The following is a 24,465-nucleotide window of genomic DNA, read 5'->3' on the forward strand; positions in this document are numbered from 1 at the left end:
GGTAAGTTCTTGCAGAGCATTATGTACATAAAAATTACAGCAGCCATGGTGTGTAAATAATATTTAAAGAGGTGCATGGTGTACTAATTAAGCAGACGGCTTTGTCCTGGATGATGTCATTGGAACTGCATTGATCCAAGCAATCATCATGTGTCAGTCTGAAGGGTCTCGCCCAAAACATTGTCTGTCCATTCCACGGCCTGCTGAGTTCCTCCAACACTGTGTTTTGCTCAACATTCCAGCACCTGCAGTTCCTTGTGTCTCCATGCATTACTGCCTGTTTCTAACTTATGCCCTACAGATGATGTAAATGTTTTGAGGGGATCGAAGTTGAGTTACTGGCAGTTGGATACCCAGCCTTTGACCTACATTTGCGGCCAATGTGTGTTGTAGAACATGTAACTGGAGCAGATAATTCATCGCAAGGTATAGATTAGCCATCATATAAAGATAACAGGTTCAAGGGACTGAATGGCCTATCCAGTTCCCACATTTCTCTGGGCTAAAATAAAATAACGTTTATCTAATTACATTTCATATTACAGTAGTGATTAGCCTTGGAAAGTACCTGGTGAACTGTAAAGCCTTTACTTAGGACGTTTGGAGACTATGCTAGATGTTTCACATTTAACTGAATCTTGGCAGAATTTGGCAAAAATCTCAGAACAAAATCATTAAATTATTAAAGGATGTGAAGAACAAATGCTTGCAAAGGTCCTACTGTTAGGTGTGTTCAGAATTATGTGCTGGAGCAGCGAACATGTGTGTGTGGCTGGAGGGGAGAAAGGGTTGGAACAGCACTGGCTGCAGTTGCTGGTGTGTCAGGCAGATGGCGCTTGGAGCCAGTGTGCTCCAGTACAGAGCATTCCGACAGGGGGAAAAGGTCCAGAGTTCCAGCGAATTTGAGACCGACAAACTGTGTTTACTTTCACTCACTTTTGCTCTGCAGCCTTTAAAAAAAATGCTTTTCTTGTTTACCTTATTCCTCTTTAAATCCCACCAAGACCACAAATCACAAACTCCTAATCTCTTCACACCCTGTCCCAATTATCAATCTCCAGTTCCCAACCTTCAGTCCCAATTCACTCTCAGTCCCCACCACTCCTGCCTCTTATGAAAAGCTAACTCTAAGGTAATGGGGAATCTGGAGATTTGATAACATCATAAGGATGGGACAAAGAGCAGTTGAGCAAATGAAAAGACTGTGACTTACACAAGATAGAGACATAGAGTGATACAGTGTGGAAACAGGCCCTTCGGCCCAACTTGCCCACAGCGGGTAACATGTTTCAGTTCCACTAGTTCCACCTGCCTGCGTTTGGTCCATATCCCTCCATGCCTGTCTTATCCATGTACCTGTCCAACTGTTTCTTAAATGTTGGGATCGTCCCTGCCTCAACGACCTCCTTTGGCAGCTTGTTCCTTCCATCCACCACCCTTTGTGTGAAAAGGTTACCCCTCAGATTCCAATTAAATCTTTTCCCCTTCAGCTTAAACCTATGTCCTCTGGTCCTCGATTCACCTACTCTGGGCAAGAGACTTTGTGCATCTACCCGATATTTCCTCTAATGATTTTATACACCTCTATAAGATCACCCCTCATCCTCCTGCGCTCCAAGGAATAGAGACCCAGCCTACTCAACCTCTGCCTTTCGCTCAGACCCTCCAGCCCTGGCAACATCCTTGTAAATCTTCTCTGTACCCTTTCCAACCTCACAACATCTTTCTTATAACACGGTGCGCAGAACTGAACACAATACTCTAAATGTGGCCTCACCAACATCTTATACAACTGCAACATGAACCTCCCAACTTCTATACTCAACACTCTGACTGATGATGATGCTGAAATCTTGAACAACCCACAAAGTGGTGCAAGAGTTTGAAGAAGGGTCCCGACCTAAAACTTCGCCTGACCACTCCCCCCCCAACAAATGCTCCCTGATCTGCTGAGTTCCTCCAGCATTTTGTGTTTTGACTTACGCAAGATCTTCACACAGCCCATAAATACGGAAATAGCACCTCAGCACAGGAGTAATCTATGGATGTGCTTTCAAGTGGAAAAGGTGTATACACTAGTGTGAGGGAGAGTGTTTGTCTGTGTGCTATGTAATTATCAAAGTTTGCAGCCTCCCTATACAGGGAGGCTATTTAGTCTATTATGTATTGACGGCCTTTTGTTAAAGCAGGCTATTACTAATCCAGATTTCCCTCTCTTTCCCCAAAACTATGCAGCCTTCTCTGTTTCAAAAATGACCTAATTTTTCCTTAGTAGGTATACTAGCCTCTGATTCAGCTATTCCTTGTGCAAAATTCCTCTTTCTAAAGCAACTTCTTCTAAATGCTCCCTTCATTCTGTCACCAACTCCACATCTAGATGATCTATACATGGAACATGTACAGCACTGGAACAGGCTCTATGGTCCATAATGTTCGTGCCAAACACGATGCCAAGGTAAACTAATCTCATCTACCTCTAATCCCTGCATATCCACATTCCTATTTAAAAACCTATTAAATGCCATTAAATGTCTCTGTGTAAAAAACGTATCCTGCACATCTATTTTAAACTTTGCCTCTCTCACCTTAAAGCTATGACCTCTAGTCTTTGACATTTCCACCTTGGGAAAAAGATTCTGACTATTTACCCTATCTATGTCTCTCATAATGATTACGGGTATTTTAAAATGGAGATTGACAGATTCTTGATTAGTTAGGGTGTCAAAGGTTACGGGGAGAAGGCAGGAGAATGTGGTTGAGAGAGAAAGGTAGATCGGCCATGATTGAATAGTAGAGTAGACTCGATGGGCTGAATGGCCTAATTCTGCTCCTATGACCTATGAGCGTATAAATATTACTCACTTCTATCAGGTCTCCTCTCAACCTCTGCCGTTCCAGAGAAAACAATCCAGGTTTGTCCAACCTCTCCTTATAGCTAATACCTCCTAATCCAGGCATCATTTTTGTAAACTTCTTCTGCACATCTTTCCTGTAATGGGGCGACCAGACTGCATGCAATACTCCAAATGCAGCCAAACAGTCCTATAAAGCTGCATCATGTCTTCCTGACTCTTATTCTCAATGTCTTGACCAATGAAGGTGAGCAGACTGTAAACCTTTACAAGTCACCTTCACAAAACCCTTCACACTGTTACACTTGGCAATTAAACCTCTCAACATTCCACGCCAATCTATGTTCCCATCCCTAGCATCATCTCTAGCTTTAATTTTCCCTCCGACATCAAGGTCCCACCACTCCAGAATCTCTATATCCCTACTTACTAAACCAGACATCTCACTATAGTAATCGGTTCAGTGGCGATGAAAAAGCTCGAGGTGGGGAGAGCTGTAGAGCTCGCTGTAAACAATGGCTTCCATCACATCAAGCAGGAGGTGATGAGGACCTGCCAGGTCTGGGCAGTCTGTCGACACATGGTGCAGTCTCTGTCCATCGCAGGCACTGACCTAACTAACCATGCTGGCCACGGTGTAACCCTCACTTTGTCTTGTTAAACACCAGGCCTCACAGGGAGCTTCTCCACGGCAGGACAGAGGGCGATTCATTGCTGGATTCCCTGCAGAGTCCCACACTGCAGCGAGGAGGGCAGGAGCTTGAGCCGGCAGTACAACGTCAGCTGACACAACAGCATTATCTCGAGTGCTTCAACAATCCACATTAGTTTAGTTTATTGTCGCATGTACCGAGGTAGAGTATAAACCATTATGTTGCGTGTTAACCAATCAGCAGAAAGACTGTACATGATTACAATCGAGCCGTCCACAGTGACTGCTGGAGGAGTAGAGGTTTAAAAGAGTGCAGCTATTGTAATGAGTGATTGCAGATCCACTTCTGGGACCAGCATGCAGGGAGACACCTGGCTTGGGTGCCACCTTAGCTAAATCAGTGCTGATACCATTGGCACTCTCAGTCTGAGGAGCTGAGTGCTATGCAAGGCAGCAGTGTATAGAACATAACAACTGAGAACTATATTCTGCACTGTATACCTTCCCCTTTGCTATACCAATTGATCTTGAGTTTGTCCAATCTCTCCTTGTAGCTAATATACCCTAACCTGGGCATCATTTTTGTATTTATCTATAGTATTATTTGATTTGATTGGCTAGTATGCTAAACAAAGCTTTGCACAGTACCTCAGTACACGTAACAATAATAAACCTAATCCTAAACCTAAGCATGGGCTACAGTATGAAGACAAAAGAGTCAGCAGATGCTAGAATCTAGAACAAAACGCAGAACGCTAATAGAACTCAGCGGATCAAGCAGCATCTGTGGAAGCAAAAGATGCAAGTTGACATTTTGGTTCGAGACCCTGCATCAGGGCTGAGGGGAGGAAGTGAAATGGATGTTGAGGGGAAGGACAAGATCAGGCAAGCAGATGAGAGTGTTAGTGGAGAGGAAGGGTTGGTTTTTGTTTCACAAGGAAATGGAAGCCCCTCATACCTTCCTAATGGGCGGTGGAGGTGCGTGGACATTGTGGTAAAGATGAACCAGCTGGGAGAAGAAATTGGAATTTATCAAGATGGTGGAGGGTATGAAAGGTGTCCCAGATGTAGGTGGGGAGGGAATGGGCAAGAAGCTGCTGCTTGGCCTCGACAGCGTAGCAGTGGGTGCGTCAACCTCCAACAGCACCTCTTGTCTCTGGGTTTGATGACCAGGTTGGGATTGGTCTGACGGGACTGGAGTGCTTGGAGGGATTGAGGTGGGAGTGGATGTGGGAATGGTGAAGTCAGTGCCACCGGTCAATGTCACATGGAAATGTAAAGATCAGGAAAGAGAAGAAGCTCAAAGAGTAGTAGAAACCCTGCAGCCAATCAAGTGAAGCCCTTTTACAACATTTCTATGCCACATCTTTTCTAGGTGTGGTAACCAGAATGTGATCAATACTCCTTGTGGCCTAACCAGTGTTACCACAACCAAAATTCAATGCAGTCGCCCTGTTTTTGTTTACTCATGAAGTCCGGAATCCTCCTATACTTTTCTCCACAGATGCTCCTCAGTCCCGCTGAGTTACTCCAGAACTTTGCGTCTTTCTTTGGTATAAACCAGCAGCAGCAGTTCTTTGTTTCTACACGTAGATACAGGTGCTCGATTCTTGAGCAAAACACAAAGTGTTGGAGGAACTCAGCAGATCAAGCAGCATCTGTGGAGGGAATGGATGGGCGAATTGTGGGGCTTTACATTTCACCCTCTCCGTGTCTAATACGCGTTTGGTCCCTTTCCACGTCCAGCCTTTGTCACTTATTCCACCCATCTGCCAACTCCCCCATTGTATCCACCTATCACTCGCCAGACTTTGTCCTGTCCCTACCTCTCTTTTCCAGCTTTTTCCATCCTACACCACCAGTCTGAAGAAGGGTTCCAACCTGAAACATCGCCTGCCCATTCCCTCCACAGATGCTGCCTGACCCGCTGTTCCTCCAGCACTTTGTGTTTTGCTCAAGATATCAGAACCTGCAGTTCCTTGTGTTTCCAAAACATGAAGGACTGGAACTATGTTCCAATCATTGTACAATGAACTATGTACCAAACATGAAGGATTAGAATATATGTGCCAATGTGCCCCTGGCTGAGCCTCTCTACCGCGGCGGAATATCAGACACCAGGGCCATTCATTGCCTTTGGATGTGTTTCCCAAAGTGACCTCCAGCACCAGTGTGGACTTTCACAGCAGCGGGGGCGGTGCAACGCTGCTGTCAATCATTGGCCGTGGTCGCCGCCTCCCAGCCCCGGAGCACCAATGGCAGGTGTGGGGAGGGCGGGTATGGGAGGGCAGTAGAGGGCAGGGCAGGTGAGATGCTGGGCAGGGCAGGTGAGGAGGTCGGAGTCCATCTGCATTAGACATGTCCGCCCTGCTCGCCGCTCTGCGGGCTCCCGAGCTGGTGGCTCAGTTCCAGAGGCAGTGCGGGCTCGTCCCGCTCTCGCCGCAGCGGCCGGAGCAGCCGGAGCAGCGGCGCTGGCCCCAGGGCCAGGCTGACACACAGCAGGCAGCGGGAGCGCTCCCAGCCCGGCCCCGGGCCCGGCCCCTGGACGCCTGGAGCCAGCAGGCGGGAGGGGACAGTAACGGCGCCGTGACCCGGACTGCGGTGAGTGCAGCGACCCCATGGGCTCGGCCTCTGTTTGCAGCGGGACCCCCGAGAGACGAGGTAGTGTGCACTTGACATTCACCCCCCCCCCTTCCTCCTCCCTCCCCTATCTGCCCACCAGTGACCCCACGATGACCAGCAGGAGGGCCCGCATCTGACAGCTGCATTTATATCTGTCTCTGAAGAAGGGTCTCGACCCGAAACGTCACCCATTCCTTCTCTCCCGAGATGCTGCCCGACCTGCTGAGTTACTCCAGCATTTTGTGAATAAATCGAATTATATCTGTCTCAATTGGCCTCAGGACCCAGGGGTTAAATAAGGAAATGTTGTTGTCGGAAGTTGTGCAAAACAGTACAGGCCCTTCAGCCCACAACATGATGCCAAGTTTAACTAATCTCCCCTGCCTGCACATAACCCACATCCCTCCATTCCCCGCATAGCCATGTGCTTATCTAAAACCCTCTTAAACGCCTGCAGTGGCTGAAGGGCAGAGCTGGCCCACTTGATGAACCCACCCTGGCACGGCCCAGTGCCCATTATTTTAATCTTTCCTTCCTGTTTGCACCAGGCCTCTTCCAACTTTCAGGTCCTCCGGCCGCATGGTCCATGGACTGAGCGTGGGGCCTACTGGGCGCGAATCAATGTGACTGTAAACGGTGTCTACACTTGCATGGTTTCCGGATAGCTTGGGTGGCTGATCTTGAAGGCGAGGCCTCCCATCGTTTGTATCCGATCTAATTTCAAAATAAGGAAGGTTACTAAGTGCTTATTGCACAGAAATTTCACATTTCCTTGTTGTGCATATCGCTCAATAAATTACAACCTGTCAATCAGCCGGGGCCTACATTCTATGGCGTGTGGCAGAGTGAGAGGGAATCTCCTAAAAATCAAGAAAATTCCAACCAGATTAGATATCCAAGGCTCAGGTAGGATGTTCTGGTGCTAGAAAAGTCCGGAGGTCTCAGGATATGGGGAATGCCATTTGTTCCTGAGATGAGAAATTGTATTGAGCATGGAAATGGGTCCTTTGGCCCAACTCATCCACACTGATCAAGAAGCCCAATACATTCGTCCTATTTGCTTGCAATTTACCCATATGCCTCCAAACCTTTCCTATCCATGTACCTGTCCAAATGTCTTTTAAATATTATCATTACCTGCCTCAGCTACTTCCTCTGCAGCTTGTTCCATATACCCACCACCCTCCATGAGAAGAAAGTCACCTTCAGGTTCTTGTTAAATCTTTCCCCTCTCACCTTAAACCTATGTACTCTGGTTTTTGATTCCCCATCCTGAGTAAAAGACTCTGCATTCACACTATCCATTCCACTATTGTTATAAGGTGTCATGTAGGAAATATAGTAGCTCATTTGTGCACTGCATAATCTTTCAAACTACTTCATAATTTTTACTTTAGCAATAAATGTTGGTTGCTAAATAAATATTGTTCAGGATACTGAGCATGCCAGAGAAATAGAATCTTTGACATTTATGTTAGGCAGATGGAAGTTAAGCTTGTTGTCCGGTTGTACAGGGTTCTAGTGAGACCGCACCTGGAGTACTGTGTGCAGTTTTGGTCTCCAAATTTGAGGAAGGATATTCTTGCTATTGAGGGCGTGCAGCGTAGGTTTACTAGGTTAATTCCTGGAATGGCGGGACTGTCATATGTTGAAAGACTGGATTAACTAGGCTTGTATACACTGGAATTTAGAAGGATGAGAGGAGATCTTATCGAAACGTATAAGATTATTAAGGGGTTGGACACGTTAGAGGCAGGAAACATGTTCCCAATGTTGGGGGAGTCCAGAACAAGGGGCCACAGTTTAAGAATAAGGGGTAGGCCATTTAGAACTGAGATGAGGAAAAACTTTCAGTCAGAGAGTTGTGAATCTGTGGAATTCTCTGCCTCAGAAGGCAGTGGAGGCCAATTCTCTGAATGCATTCAAGATAGAGCTCTTAAGGATAGCGGAGTCAGGGGGTATGGGGAGAAGGCAGGAACGGGGTACTGATTGAGAATGATCAGCCATGATCACATTGAATGGCGGTGCTGGCTCGAAGGGCCGAATGGCCTCCTCCTGCACCTATTGTCTATTGTCCACAGCCTTCCTCAATGCTGGTGCTGGAGGGTTGCTTGGATTATGGGCTGGGAACTCCAGGGTGAGACTTGAACCTACAGTTTTCTGAGACCGAGGTGACAATGCCACACAGTGGCAATCAGTTGCTCTCAGATTTCTGCTTGCGTGCTGAGTTAATGTAAGGTACTTGGAATTTCATTTAATCTGCTGCACTGACAAGTCTGGAGTGCTGGAGGAACCACGGGCACTCTAGGTTTTGTTCAACTTAGCAACAAATGTATAGGAACTTTGAGTGCTGACTCTGTACTTTCTTGCTGCCAGTAGTGGTGATGTACCAGGCTACTAGCTATGGAACACCAGAACACCAGAGCACCAATCCGAGGGTTTCCATTTAGGTAGATAGAAGCTCTCTAATTGGTGATAGGATGGTTCAGTTGCCGGATAACAGTTGGGAAGAAACTGTCCCTGAATATGGACTGTCCGGTCTGATTCTTGCAACATTTGTTTCCCCTGTATTCCAAAATCCACCTGTTTCAGTCTGAATATATTTAATAACAACATCCATTAGTCTTTGTGATAGAAAACTCCAAGGAGTCATCGATGACAGAGAGAAGCAATTCCCCCTCGCCTCATATCCTGAGACGAAGCACCCCTTTAAATTTAAATTCCACCTACCAGTGGCAAGACCCTCACATCATCTTCTCTGTGAAGTTAATTTCAGAACCCTGATTGTTTCAATTGGCATCACCTCTCAATTTCTGCTAAACCCCAGAGAATGCATGACCATTCTGCTTAATCTTTCATCAGAAGACAATCCTCATTCCAGGAATTAGTGAACTTTTCCTGTATCCAGTTGCAGCATCTAAAAGGCAAGTATTTCCTTCCCTAATTAATTTTTTGCAATGTGCTAGATGTGATCTCGCCCAAGCCCCATATAGTAACAGCAAGACTTTCTTACTCTGAAGAAGAGCCCTGCCCACATTTCGCCTGCCCATTCCCTCCACAAATGCTGCCTGACCTGCTGAGTTCCTCCAGCACTTTGATTTGCTTGTGCTTCCATCATCTGCAGTTCTTTTCTCTAAGATTTTCTTGCCATTATATTCTATCTCCTGCATTCTGTTTCTCTTCTTTACTGATTGCTGTACCTCCATGAGATTCTAGATCTCATTGAATGTCAACATTTAATAGTGTTGCATAAATAAAATAATCATCTACATTTCTGTGGACAACCTTGCGTTTCTCTGTATTTTTGGCCTACTCATTTAAATTGTGTAAATCCCTATTCAGACATCTGTCTTCCCACAATTTACTTTGTAATCTTTGTACCATTAGCAAACCCAGATATATTACACACTATCCTGTCATCTGTTGTTAATACAGATGTCAAATAGCCGAGGCCCACGCAGTTAGCCGAAATAATACACTAGCCTTAATCCCGCAAGTCACGGTGTTGTATAGTAATCTTTATTGTGGCTTCTTATTGAATGCCTTTTGGAAATCCAAACACTCATCCACTGGCTATGTACCCTGCTAGTTACATCCTCAAAGAACTCAATTGCATTTGCTAAATGTGAGTTCCCTTTCCTAAAGCCTTAATAATTCTGTCAGAATGTTGTTAACCATTTTTAAAAACCCTTGTTCATTGTGAATTCCAACAATCTATAGTTTCTGTAGTGACGAACAGGTTTGTAGTTTCCAGTTTTCTCTGTTCATCCTGTTTTTAAATAGAAGTGTTATGTTTGTTATATATGCTGGAACTCTTCCAGAAACCGGAGATTACCCCAGTGTCTTCACTATTTATCCTGGAATCATAGGAATATGAACCGGGCATTTGGGCATTTTACCATTCAACCCAGTCCCTCCATTGAATGCAATTGTGGCCAATTAGCAGCGAAACTCGATACGCTTTTTCGGCATATCTCTTGTTGAAATGAACCACTGGGCCTATTTTTACACTTTAGAGTTATAGCATTGAAACAGGCCCTTCAGCCCACCGAGTCCACCAGTGATCATCCAATACACTAACACTATCCTACACACTAGGGACAATTTACAATTTTACCAAAGCCAATTAACCTACAAACCTGTATGTCTATGGAGTGTGGGAGGAAACCGGAGCACCTGGAGAAACCCCACGTGGTCACAGGGAAAATGGACAAACTCCGTACAGACAGCACCCATAGTCAGGATCGAACCCGGATCTCTCCACTGCTGCAAGGCAGCAACTCGACTGCTGCGCCACTGTGCTGCCCCAATCCATGTGAAAGTTAAATCCCCCAATACTATCATGCTTATTAGTTTATGCATCAATGCACTAACACATCAGAACCAGGGTGCCTAGTACAAGTAATCTAGACAAATCCCATTGGAATCCTAGCAGTGTTTCCATCAGCCACTTTGAGCCACTGTGTCCTTACTTGCATAACCCGACTTTACATCCTGCCTAAGATAGACACAAAAAGCTGGAGTAACTCAGCAGGGCAGGCAGCAAGGGTCTCGACCCAAAACGTCACTCATTCCTTCTCTTCAGAGATGCTGCCTGAGTTACTCCAGCTTTTTGTGTCTAACTTTGGTTTAAACCAGCATCTGCAGTTCCTTTCTACACTTTACATCCTGCCTTATAACTGAAGTGAATTATTTTATTATCATATAACATATAACATATAAACATATACTTGGGAAATTTTCTCCATGCAGATTTTATAGATAAGTTAATTTTGTCCCGAGCTCTGAGTGTTTTGCAACAATGTCAGTTTCGGTGCCTGCACCATATCTTTCAAGTTTGGATATTATGCCTACAATTCATTCCTACTTTTCCCTGAACTTGTGATTTTATTTATAGCAAATTTATTGGTTCCACATACCCAATTTGTTCTTCTGATGTAGTATTTCCTTTATCTGGTTAATTACTGTATAATTTTTAGCTTTTACTTTGACCAGTGCCCAAAGCACAATTTATTGCTCCCTTTTACTTGCCTCGGAGTTATGCTATTTTTCTATTTGAGTCAAGATGAGTGGCCGTCACAGGACTTTGCCGTGTATAACTTGGCTGCTGCATTTTCAACACGGTGATTACAATTTAATAAATATTTAATTATTTCTAAGGTGCATCAGTGTCATGAAAGACAATATACACATCAATTTAAGAATAAATTTACTGTATTATTGTGGAGATAAATTAATATTGGAGCAACATTTTACTATATAATATAATTTTATGGTTGCACCATGTTACTAACCTAATTCTGCTCGTGGTAATTCTTTTCAGAGCATTATCCAGTTACACTGGGCGAGTTCCTGCAGAGGTCAGTTAAGAGGCTACAGACATACGGGCTGTAATTCTTGGTGTACCTGCAGAGTTCCTTTGTACTCTTATAGCACAGAATGTTGACTCAACACTCTGAGTTTGACGATCAAGAAATGCACACCAGGAGGCCATTCTTCCTGCATTATTGGGGGATTTGACTTACACTACATTGTTTTTCAACAAGTTCAATAGTCTGTCTCCAAGTCCACTCCTGACCGCTGCAGAATTCAGATCCCAGTGACCGTGTGTGTGTATGCTTCCTCTAGATTCCTCAGAAGAAGTACAAGATTGAGAATTATTTCCTCTACTACCTCTTCCTGTTTGCTGCCACGTTGGGCCAGGAGGTTTTTTACATCACCTTCCTTCCTTTCTGCTACTGGAACATTGACCCACACGTTGCTCGGAGAGTGATCAATGTCTGGGCAGTGAGTTTCTTCTTTTGTATATATTTCATGGGTGGGTAATAACTTAAATGACAAAGAATGGAAACAATCCATCAAGGTGGCTGGCACCACAATGGCTACGATACCTTTATTTATCTATCCTCCCCTGTTTTCCTGTCTGATTCCATTTTACGCAGTGAAACTCCTTGGGGATATTTTCTTATGTGAAAAGTGCAATGAAATATTGACATTATTTAATCTGAAGTGAATACTACATCCAGTGAATACTACATTCAAGTGGCCATTGGACTGGCCCGTGCATGTTGACAGTTGCCACTAAAGATCTTCAGCCATGCACGTCACACCCTAGCTTCACCTGCTGATTCAGATCTTCAGACTGGAAAACACGCGGGGACTTCCCTAATTTGAGTGACTAAAACATTTAACGATTCAGCCCCAAAGGCATCTATATTTCTCATTATTAATTTTTCAAATCCTGGTTGGTTGGTTCTTGATAATTGGACGTAAACATCTAATGTCAATATATCTAATGTACTAATTTCTGGATTGAAGAGATTGTGTAAACAGAAACTTCAATTACACTGTGGCACGGTGGCGCAGAAGTAGAGTTGTTGCCTTACAGTGCCAGAGACCCAGGCTCGATCCTCACTACGAGTGCTGTCTGCACGGAGTTTGTACGTTCCCCCCTTGACCTGCATGGATTTTCTCCGGGTGCTCCCTTTTCCTTTCACATTCCAAAGAGCTACAGGTTTGTAGATTAATTGGCTTCAGTAAAATTATGCATAGGGCAGCCAGTATACGGGGATTGCTGATCACCGAAGGGCCTCTCTAAACTAAACTAAGCTACTTGAACCCAACACTCTTTAGATTATGATTGTTCTGTTAATGAGAATGTTAACGTGAAGAGAGAATAATCTCAGTGCCAAAGGTCCCAGCTGTTAGTTGATATCTGAGGTGGGACATGAGGTGAAGGTTAGGGAGGGGTGTTGCAAGAGTTTGGAACCTGTGAGTTTTTATTTGGCTGAGGCCTAAACCCTGACTCACTTCTGATTAAATTGTGTTTTTCTGGTTGAATACGTTCACACATGCCTTGCCTAATTACAGACAAAGCCACTTCACCACATAGTAATTTACCCGACGCAGAACTAGTTTACCAAGATATTTTGTGAATGGGTCAGGATCGCTGTCAGTAAAAGGGGAAAAAAACCTGTCTCAAAGCACCGAGAATCAGCTAATCATTCAGGTTAAAGTAAAGATTCCGGTTATGACACAAAGCAAAATATTGGTTTTCATCAGGTCATTCATTTCCCCACTCTGTAATTTTTACATAACGATGTAAAGTTCAACCAACTTCTGAAAGGCTGTTGACCTGAGATATTAAATGTTCCTCTAAACAATTATGCTGCCTGCATTGCTGGGCATTTCCAGCGTGTTTCTTATTGTAAAATTGTTATATGCAGCACAGGTCAATAAATTAAACATATAGTTAAATTATCCACAAGTCAGACAATTGGAAGAAGTATCGGATATATTATCTAATACTTTGCCCAAATCACAGTGGGAGACTAATCATGACTCTATCACCATTCACTACCTAATTGACCTAGCTCTTGACTTTGTCCATTTCCACAGTAAATTGGGAAATGAATAGCCTATTCCGAGTCTGACTGGATGGTTCTTGGCAGTCCATCAACCTTTTATCTCCGGTATCTTAATTACTAATATGTCCTTATAATAAAAATAAAACCTACCTCTGTTAATTTTCCCTGGGGCTTTGCTTGAAGTAGTGAGCGGGAAATTGATCTTCAGTCCCCGGAGGATTGGCTGGCTCCAGTAATGTCTCAGCAGCAGGAATATTTCATAATCAATCTACATAAACAGGTATCCTTTATGAGGAGACAATGCAGAGTGGGTCCACAGGAAGAAGTGGGTTGTTGTGTTGCTCCATGCACATGGGAAGGAATAATGGTTCCCCAGAGCATCACCATCATTAGTTCAATTGGATTTAAAAGGCAGAGAAGAGAAATTTAAAATTAACAATGTTAGAAACATAGAAAATAGGTGCAGGAGTAAGCCATTCGGCCCTTCGAGCCATTCAGTACGATCATGGCTGATCATCCAAAATCAATTTCCCCAGATCCACAGATTTCCCCAGATCCCCTGTTATGTTAAGACCAAGGGTTTGACAGTAATTTTCCTCAATAAACTTCCAGCTTCTAGATAATGCTGGGTCCAGCCAATTCTCTTGAGGACTGAGTAAACAAACACCTGGTTTGGAGCGGAAACTATGGTTATAAGCCAGGCTAGGTAATAAGAAGCTCCCTGGTGCGCCAGTAGTGCGGCCCTGACACCTGCCAGTGAAGGATCAGGGTTGTCTGGTGGGAAGGATGTTGTGGAGCTGACTTTGGATTGATGTCTCCTTGCTCGCCTTCCCATTTCCGCAGGTTGTGATGTACATTGGGCAGACTTCCAAAGATGTCCTAAGGTGGCCGAGACCTCCGTCACCTCCAGTAATCAAACTTGAGGTGCGGGTGGATGCGGAATATGGGATGCCTTCCACTCATGCCATGGCGGCCACTGCTATCCCCTTCACCTTCCTCCTGGCCACAATGAACAGGTACAAGGTGAGGCTGAATTATTTCTTTTATCTTTGAGTGCTGGGATGTTTTTCATGTAACTGAAATGCCTGCCTTTGCTCTATTTTAGTTCTTTCAACGATGAATCAATTATTCTACTGAAGGTGCAGCACAACATGGAGGACAACAAGTCAATGGCTCCTTCTTGCACCATGCTCAGTTCTGAATCGCCTTCACCCATTGCCATGCCAGTGTCCAAGTTGGATTTCATTCCTCTTGCTCTTTCACCTCCAGATGATGAATCTGACAAACACAAACTGTGACCTGTCTGGTATCCTCCGTAAATATCGTGACTTGTGTCTGGCATGTGGCTCAGACAAGGCACAGAGCAGATTGACTGGAATCATTCTTTGTATTAGCGCCTTTCGTTATGGGATTGTCCTTAAAGGGTGGGAGGGGATTGTTTGGAGGTATTTAAGGTCTCAAAGCAAGTAGACAGTCGAGAGGGAGAGGACTTGTCCCCATCAACAGAAGGGTCAGGACTCTGGGGGATGGGTGGATATGGACAGATACAAACAAGACACAAGCAAACTACCTTTCATACCTCGGGTGGTTACAATCTGCAATGAACCAACAGGGAACCATGGGGTTAACATAGTAACAACCATGGGGTGGATGGATAGTTACTTAGAGTCACACAGCAGGGACACAGAACATTCTGCCCAGTTTGCCTATACTGATCTCTCATATGGATATTGCTAAGGTGTCATGCAAGTCTAATTCTTTGGTTGTTGCCTGTTATCCCTTTGTATAAAATGTGGATAAAATTAAATGTCCCTTCATTTAATTGCACAGACACCGTTTTGTTGTTCACAGGTCCAATTTACCTGCATTTGGCCCATATCCCTCTGAACATTTCTTATCCATGCAGGACCATGGGGAGGGTTGGAGAAGTGTCGATGAGCTGGGTTCCTCCAGCAGAGCTTGAATGGGCTGAAAAGCCTCCACTCACGCTGTAACCGTTCTGTCATTCTTGTGGAGTGATGATGAGTAGGCACATTCTGCCCTGTGGCACGTGTCAGCAGGTTAGGAAGGTGCCAGGATTTAACCCTGGCCTTTGTGGCGTGAGGAAGTCTCTGCCTCAGAGACAGGCAGTGAGATCAAAACTGGCCTCCTTGCTCCTGCGTAAGAGAGGGGAAAACTAAGGAGCAGAAAGTGATTGAGGCTTCATTTTTGAGGTCTAAGACTCTTTGGAAACAGGTTCAAGCCTCAGTGCAGAGACCAAATTTAAAGATACAGGATGGAAGCAGGCCCTTCGGCCCACTGAATCCACGTCAACCAGCTCTCTCCATACACGTACACCATCCTACACACTCACGACAATGTACATTTTTTACTGAAGCCAATTAACCTGTATGTCTTTGGAGTGTGGGAGAAAACCGGAGCACAGGGAGAAAACCCACGTGTTCACGGGAGAACGTACAAACTCCGTACAGACAGCATCCGTAGTCAGGATCTAACCCGGGTCTCTGGCGCTGTAAGGCAGCAACTACCGCTGCACCATCGAACCGTATCTTTCAGAAGTTAACTAGCATTGAGGTGTTCAGCTCACTGGCCTTTGTGTAAATCCTGACAGGTGCATGGATCTTCCTGTGTGTTTGCACACATCCACTCTGATAAATGGACAGAAACATACACACAAACACTCCTCTACTCACCATTTGCTTCCCCCTTCCCATTCTCCTTGATCACAGAACATCGCAAAGAGTGTGGCATGCGGAGATAGAAAGGGAGATTGATGCATTTGAGGCTCTCACTGTCTGTTCACACTGACTCCATAATAGAGGAAGCTAAACGAGGAGGAACATGCTTTAAAAGCTCGATAACTGGAACCAGGTGTTCCCTGAGCAGAGCTGCCACGAAGCCTTTAAAATAACTGGCAAGGTCATCTCCAAGCTCAATAAAATCTAATTGCCGTGAAAGTGACTCCCTATCTGGTTAATCAGTTACTACTGAGTGTCAGGAAAAGAATTCCAGCATCCACATTCACCAAGCTCACAAGCAAAGCGTTTTGCTCTGAGTTTGCTCCACAAAGAGCTGCAGGTCAGGCAGAAAAAGGGTTAACAAAACAATCAACCTGTAACCCCCAGTGCAGGTTAACTACTGGTCACAGATTCTCTCCCTATAACATTGATTTTATTGGACACCCCATTCCTGCTTGGAGTTAGTTGGCGAAAATGTGGGAGCCAATTTTATGCATAGTGGTGCAGCTGGTAGAACTGTTGCCTCACAGTGCTAGAGACCTGGGTTCTGTCTTTGGCTGTTGTCCGTGTGGAGTTTGCAGGTTCTCTTTCTGACCACCGAAGTTTTCTCTGAGTGTCCCGGCTTCCTCACATCCTAAAGAGGTGCGGTTTTGTAGGTTAATCGGCCTTTGTAAATTGTGCATCGTGTGCAGGGAGTGGATGAGAAAATGGGATAACATGCAACTAGTATGAGTTAGTGATCGGTCGGCGTGGACTGAAGGGCCTGTTTCCAAGCTGTGTCTAAACACAAACAAAGTGTTAAATGAGGAGATAATCTATTTTTAATGATCAGGATTAAAAACAATGACATGAATTCTCGAAACAGCTCCCCTTTTCCTTTGAAGAAGACTTTTTCCATTAGTCAGAAAGGCAGCACTGAGAATAACCCTTTCAATGCAGTTTTGGTAATAGGCTAGATTCTGTTCCTAGTCTTTTGAAAGCACTATATTCTGACCTCTGAATGAAAATGGTCTCTGTCCGTTTAAGCTGAAATGCAAAACCAGTTCATAACAAATTGAGGGTGCACCTATGGAATGATCCTTTGTAAAATGATGCGATTCTAGTGTGATTTATGGAAATACACAAAATCAGTAGTTTGAACCGCAAATCATCAGAGTAACTTGGGTTTTATTCCCAAAACTCAATTTGGACTACGTTTTCCTGGGGTTAGAGTTCGTCAAACCTTAGTCCTGATCTTGCCTGTTCCTTGAGATTGCCTGGGGTTTACTGGAAATATTTGAGTTGCTTTCACTGCACTACACTCGTTCAAAGGTCACAGTCACAGTTCGTAGGAAAGAGCTGTGTGTTTGGCTAAAGAAATGCATTTGATAGCCTTGGGGCATTGCAAAGCAGAGAGCTGTGTCTGTAGTGTGATCTTTATTTCACACAAGAAGATGCAAGGAACATGATTAGGCTGTGACATTGACTGGGAACTCTGGGAGACGCACTGCACAGCTAGAATTAGAACACATACAGCCGAACATTTGAAGATCAGTCCTGGAATGTGAAATGAAATGTGGGTTCATGGTTTTGGATGTCAAGGATTATATTTATACTTATCCCAAGCAACCCAGTCTCATCACATTTACTTAGATCCAGAGTGTCGACTGCAACTGCTCCCACCTGCATTAGCACTGACCTCAGGGGGAAATAGAATTTGATAGGTTTTAAATATGTTCTGAATCTAATCCGTGTGGTTTCTGTCCTTGCATTGTCTGATGGGCAGTGCAGAGAGAACGTTACATGGTATCTAACTCATTAAGTAACTCCCTTGTCTTTTTTTTCAGTACCCTTTTGAGCTGGCATTGGTATTTGCTGTAGCCATTTGTACCTTGGTCTCGCTCAGTCGTATTTACACAGGAATGCATACAGTTTTGGTAAGGCGCGCACAGGGATTTTGGCGCAGGATTCTATATATGAGGGTTTGCGTTATGATTTAATATGTTCAACAGATTTAATATAAAATACAACACCTTGCTAAAATGTAATGAACAGTTATATAATGTGACATAAAAAAAACAACTGAAATGGTTGTGCTTTAAGAAGTGCAGGAGGCTATGTCTGAGGCACGCAACTTTCAGCACTGGTTGAAGGAATAATCACAACAAAATGTTGACAATTGCAAGCTTATCAAATCCGTTCTTCTGACATTGTTATCAATCCAATTTTGCATTAACTCTCATCTCACTAGTCCACCTCATCTACCTTCCCTCTGCATCCCCAGTCCGATCTCCGCTCCTTCGATTTAGATTCCCCAAACCCATGTACAGTGCTTCTCGCTGTATCCTTCAGTCCTACCTTCTCACTACAATCCCATCCCACCTACTCACCAACCTATTCTATCTCACATCTCCCCCATCGAACCCTCTTCACCTAATCAATGGGACATTTCCCCATGAAGTGGAATTGGACAACAGCTCGTTAGTTTAGAGTTCTAAACGCAGTGATTAAGTGATTTTAAAAATTGGTCAAATTGTTACACCAGATACTTGTAAAATACGTCAAGAAAGGCGAATCTCCTGCTGCTGTTGACTCTGACTAGCACTGGATCAAGACGCACAATATATGGTTAATTCTTCATGATATCTAGGAATGGAGAATAGGTATTGCCATGGCAGCATTGCATACATTCACAAAGGGTTAAATAAAAATGGAAAACAAAATGGCACTTTAAAAGTCGATCTTAAATCTGAAAAAAAGGCATTTTTTTTGTTTCCAACAGTGAGTCTGCTCATCATCCTGTGGGTTACAAGAGCAGCTGTGCTTCAGACTATTCACCCTCTCCACTATTTCCTTCACCCTCGGGTTTGTTGACTTACTCCAATCAATACTGACAAACTTTGCCTAGCCCTAAGTATCACTGCTGGGTGTTTAACAGCTAAAATCAGCAATGTTATAAAAGTTCCCTGTTTACTAAAAGCTTTTGCTGTTATCTCAGTCCAAGAACGCTCACTATTTTAGCTGGAGGATAAACTATGAAATAGAAGGATTGTTAATGAATGGTTAGGCATTGTAAGGCTTTCCACCGGAACTTGTTCCGACCTGGAGAGTGTGTGTTTGTTGTAAGATGGGTGACTGCAAAGATTTTGCTGGGATGTGATTCCTTTTAGGGTCAAGTAGCCTGCCAATATAATTTGGAAATGGGTTATTATGGATGACTACTTTGATAAGACACTAACGGGTGTCATTAGAATCCATCCCCAATAAGTGTCAAATACTGTTAGAAGGTAAATCGTGTCAGAGTGGTACAACTGGTGCTGGGTTCAATCCTGAGCTCGGGTGCTGTCTGTGTGGAGTTTGCACGTTTTCCCTGTGACCATCTCGCTTGTCCAGTCCTTTTATAATTTTATACGTCTCTATAAGATCCCCTCTCATCCTTCTAAACTCCAGTGAATACAAGCCCAGTCTTTCCAATCTTTCCTCGTATGACAGTCCCGCCATCCCAGGGATTAACCTCGTGAACCTACGCTGCACTGCCTCAATAGCAAGGACGTCCTTCCTCAAATTAGGAGACCAAAACTGCACACAATACTCCAGATGTGGTCTCACCAGGGCCCTATACAACTGCAGAAGGACCTCTTTGCTCATATACTCAAATCCTCCTTATGAAGGCCAACATGCCATTAGCTTTCTTCACTGCCTGCTGTACCTGCACGCTTACTTTCAGCGATTGGTGTACAAGGACACCCAGGTCTCGTTGCAATTCCCCTTTACCTAATCTGACACCATTGAGATAATAATCTGCCTCTTTGTTTTTGCCGCCAAAGTGGATAACCTCACATTTATCTACATTATAGTGCATCTGCCATGCATTTGCCCATCCACTCAACCAGTCCGAGTCACCCTGCAACCTCCTAACATCCTCTTCGCAGTTCACACTGCCACGCAGCTTTGTGTCATCTGCAAAATTGCTTGTGTTACTTCTAGTTCCATCACCCAAATCATTAATATATATTGTAAATAGTTGCGGCCCCAGCACCGAGCCTTGCGGCAATGTGCTGGATATGGATGAGAAAGTGGGATAAAAGAGAACTAGTGTGTAAACAAGTGATTTATGATTGTCGTGGAGTCTGTTTGCCGAAGGACATGTTTCCATTGCTGTATCGCTAAAACTAATAGAGTCCTACAGGCCAGAAACAGGCCCTTCAGCCCAACTTTCCCATGCCGACCAAGACGCCCCATCTACACTAGCACCACCTGCCTCCATTTAACTCGTATCCCTCTAAAACTTTCCTATTCATGTACCTGTCCAAAAGCTTTTTAAATGTTGTTATAGTATCTGCCTTAACTACCTCCTTTGGCAGCTCGTTCCATATACCAACCACCACGTGTGTGAAAAAGTTGCCCCTCGGGTTCCTGTTAAATCTTTCCTCTCTCAACTTAAACCTATGTCCTCTGGTTCATGATTCTCCTACTCTGAATAAAAGACTGTGCATTCACCCTCCCTATTTCCCTCGTGATCGTATGCACCTCAAAAGATCATCCCGAATCATCCTGCGTTCCAAGGAATAAAGTCCTAGCCTGTCCAACCACTCCCAATAGCTCAGGCCCTCAAGGCAACCAAAACTAAATACAATACTCCAAATGCGGCCTCACCAACGTCTTGTACAACTGTGACATAACGTAGACAAAATGCTGGAGTAACCCAGCGAGACTGGCAGCATCTCTGGAGAGAAGAAATGGGTGATGTTTCAGGTCGAGACCAGACTTCAGTCATAAAGTGCAACATGTTACACTTGGCTGTATTAAAATGCAAGTAACCATTTCTCAGCCCACTTGCCCAACTGAATTAGATCCAGTTGTGATTTTTGATAACCATCTTTGCCATCTACAATACCACCCACTTTAGTGCCATACTACACAAGATGGGGTAAATGTTCCACATTCAAGATTGATTAGTATGCTCCCAAATAACTCCCAACATGTAACTATTGTTTGATCCTTATCAGATGTTTTAGTTCCTCATTCAGAAAGTGCCTCTCTCTGGATGCCAGCTTGGTGAGAGATTGGTATTGATATGAAATTTATTCCCATGGCCTGTCACAATTAATGTTTTCTTCTCTTCATCAGGATGTGCTCTGTGGAATTGCCATCACTGCTGTGCTGGTAACTGTCTCCTACCCTCTCTGGGATGCCATTGAGGCTTTTCAAATGAAGAATCACTTTGCTCCTGTGTTAGCATTGACTCTGTCTTTCCTGCTAGCTATAAACTACCCTGAGCTGGATCACTGGAGCACAGCCAGGGGTGACACCACCAATATAGTCAGTGCGGGTGGAGGAGCTACTCTGGCCACTTGGATTAATTATCAGTGGCACCTCATCCCAGATGCTGTGTCTGCTCCTCCTTATGAAATGCCTTCACTGACAACTGAACTCATCTGTAGGATGGGGGCCCGATTTGTCATTGGTATTGTGATCGTGTTTTTTGCCCGGCAGGCTATAAAATCTGTGGCCTTGGCTTTTGTCTGCAAATTGGCTGGAGTGTCCCCTGATGACAAGCAGGCTCGGAAGCTCTTGTGGGTGGAAGTACCCTACAAGTATATTACGTACACATGCCTTGGAGTGGTTGGACTTGCACTATGCCCAGCAGTGCACAGATATTTATCACTTTGATATTGTTACTAACGTACATCACTGCATGCTAGGAAGGTGGACATAGTGCAGAAGGCCGCACCAATTAGTCTGTTGGACTTTGGACTCAGCCTGGGCTCAGTCAACAATCTGAGGGACAGAAGGTCAATGTTCTATAGTGAACATCCCTCAATTGACTGAGTTACAAATTCTCTGGCAGGAGATGGACATTCTTCTCTTGTTGTTCAGTTGTTGCCTTGGCAAATATGTTTGTATTTAGGATCTTTGTTTTGCACTGCCTCTCAGGGTATACACAGTCAGTATGGAGTATAGGAACAAAAGAACATAAAGTAACTCAGCGGGTCAGGCAGCATCTCTGGAGAACATGAATAGCTGATGATAGGAACAATTCGTTTAATTCTATGCCTTTAGCTCTTTAACAGATAACTCGTTCCCACCCAAGTCAGATTTGGAAAGGTTTGTTTGCTCCACATCTGGGTTAGGTGCTGCATTTGCTTTAAACATTATCAGCAGTGGTTCCAACACAGACCCATTCGATGGGCTAAATTTTATTGTTGATATTACTCTGGCAACTGCTCTCCATTTGATTTAATGAGCTCAGCGGTGGTGGTTTGGGAGCTGATGAACTGGTGGCCATTGTCTTAAGGGCATCTGTGGCCAGAGGCTGGTTCACAGTGCTGCCCTTGGAAGAGTTAGGAAATGGCCCTGGTTCTCCTCTCTATATTTTATACAATTTAAAAAGTATTATCACTTTTCAGAATTCCAACCACTTAGCTGATCTGGACTTACCAGTGGTGATGAAATTGGCTTACCAGACCCACAGGCCTTCACTGACTCAGCATGCAGATCTACATGTGGGGTGCTAACTGTGTGAATAAGTCTTTACCTGTGGGCAGGGTGCTGACTGGGTGTGCAGGGCTCCACATATCACACAGGTTGAGTATATTCACAAGTCTCTAGCGGTCAGACCTTGGCTGAGCTGGGGATGCAGGGACTTCTGACACCCAACAACCCATCATTCACCTCCACCCCAACTCCAAACCCATACCACAAATTGGAGTCTTGGGGATTAATTGGGTTGGGTGGAGGTTCCAGATCTTTCAAGAGCAGCAAGGAATACCTGGATTTGGTGGAGGTCTGTTGCTAATGAGGCTGTCATGTATTCTGGAGCATTTGGCAGGAGCTTTTGAGTCACAGAATTTCAGCAAATGTGTCCAACATGAATCTTCTAATGTAAAATCCAGGAACTACTCAGATGGTCAGGATCTTTAACTCTCGGAGAACCATGATGAAGGTATTTTACCTGGGGGAGTTAACAAGAATGAAGATCACTCAGGACAGCAATATCTACATATTTTATGCACATGTTATGATGTTAAGATGTTTTCTTGCAACATCAATCTGCTCTTGCCCTGGTGTGAATGTTAATAAAGACACACTTGACTGTTAGAACCCAGATGAGCCACAAAATGAATTTGCAGTCTGCTTTGAAAATACAGTATCTGAAATGCCTCTGTTCAATCTTGATTACTGAAATCCCAGTACAGTATCCCAATATTTGAGGGTGCTCCCTCATGTAATGAATTTTAAATAAATCAAATTCCAATTTGGAATTCAAAGCATTTCCAGTTATCTTCTATTGCTTGAGTCCAATTTCCTTCTTGTTCCACACCTGTAACCTCATCTACTGCATTTGGTTCTCCCAATATGGCCTCCTTTACATCAGCGAGACCAAGTTGTATACAAGCGCTTGCTCTGCTGGATCTCCCCATTGCTAACCATTTTAACTCTCCCATACTGATCATTCTGTCCTGGGCCTCCATTGCCAAATTGAGGCCACACACAATCTGGAGGAACGGTACCTAATCTGCTAGGGTAGCTTATAATCTAATTTTATGTAACTATCCTACTGACACCCCACTGCTTCTTCCTTGCCCCACATTTTCTACCCATTTTCCCTGTATCCCTCTGGAGGTGCGCCCATTTCTCTCCCCCCCCCCCCCCCCCCCGTCCATTTCCACCTATATCCCTTCCTCTGGCTTCATATTTCACCTATCCTTATCTTTTTTATCTCACTTTTCATCTCTGGTCTTTAATCAAAAATCCCCTTCACTTATTTCTACACTCTGTCCCTCCACCACCTCGCATCCAGATTTATCCCCAACTACAATCGATTTGAAGGGTCCTGACCCAAAACATTGCCTATCCATGTTCTCCAGAGATGCTGCCTGGCGCGCTGAGTTACTCTAGCACTTTAAACCAACATCTGCAGTTCCTTGTGTCTGTCTTCCTTCACACTTGGTCTGTTCAGCCCATTGTATAGAATATGGACTAACCCATCACCCTTTCACAAATATTGTACAGATTCCAATGAATTACCTCTTCCAATTCACACTGTTCATCCGAAATTCCAGAGGACTCAATCCTTCCCCCTCCATGTCTGTTGAATGGAATCCCATTGGATTTACAGCTCCCCATTCAGACTCAGTGTTTCAATTCCCAATGGACTGAAATCCCTTAATTTTTAGATCCATTGCATGAAATCTCTTGTATAAGAAAATAACTGCAGATGCTGGTACAAATCGATTTATTCACAAAATGCT

The 24,465-nt window shown here is 44.2% G+C and overlaps 1 protein-coding gene across 4 annotated transcripts; it reads left to right on the forward strand.

Moving 5' to 3' along the window:
- Positions 1 to 5,823: 5,823 nt before the first annotated feature.
- On the forward strand, positions 5,824 to 23,733 carry LOC144608184 (sphingosine-1-phosphate phosphatase 2-like). 4 transcript variants are annotated; one of them, XM_078425704.1, is made up of 5 exons: positions 5,824 to 6,165; positions 11,755 to 11,913; positions 14,337 to 14,516; positions 18,058 to 18,147; positions 21,341 to 23,732. In XM_078425704.1, exons 1-5 carry the CDS (start codon positions 5,863 to 5,865, stop codon positions 21,881 to 21,883), a joined length of 1,275 nt encoding a protein of 424 aa, XP_078281830.1. In that variant the 5' UTR covers positions 5,824 to 5,862; the 3' UTR covers positions 21,884 to 23,732. The 4 variants fall into 4 exon arrangements, with proteins under 4 accessions (XP_078281830.1, XP_078281831.1, XP_078281832.1 ...); XM_078425705.1 differs by having other exon boundaries at positions 5,824 to 6,105; positions 21,341 to 23,731; XM_078425706.1 differs by lacking the exon at positions 11,755 to 11,913 and having other exon boundaries at positions 21,341 to 23,733.
- The last annotated feature ends 732 nt before the right edge of the window (positions 23,734 to 24,465 follow it).

This window comes from Rhinoraja longicauda, chromosome 30 (genome assembly GCF_053455715.1).
Source record: "Rhinoraja longicauda isolate Sanriku21f chromosome 30, sRhiLon1.1, whole genome shotgun sequence".
In the NCBI taxonomy this organism is placed as follows: Eukaryota; Metazoa; Chordata; class Chondrichthyes; order Rajiformes; family Arhynchobatidae; genus Rhinoraja; species Rhinoraja longicauda.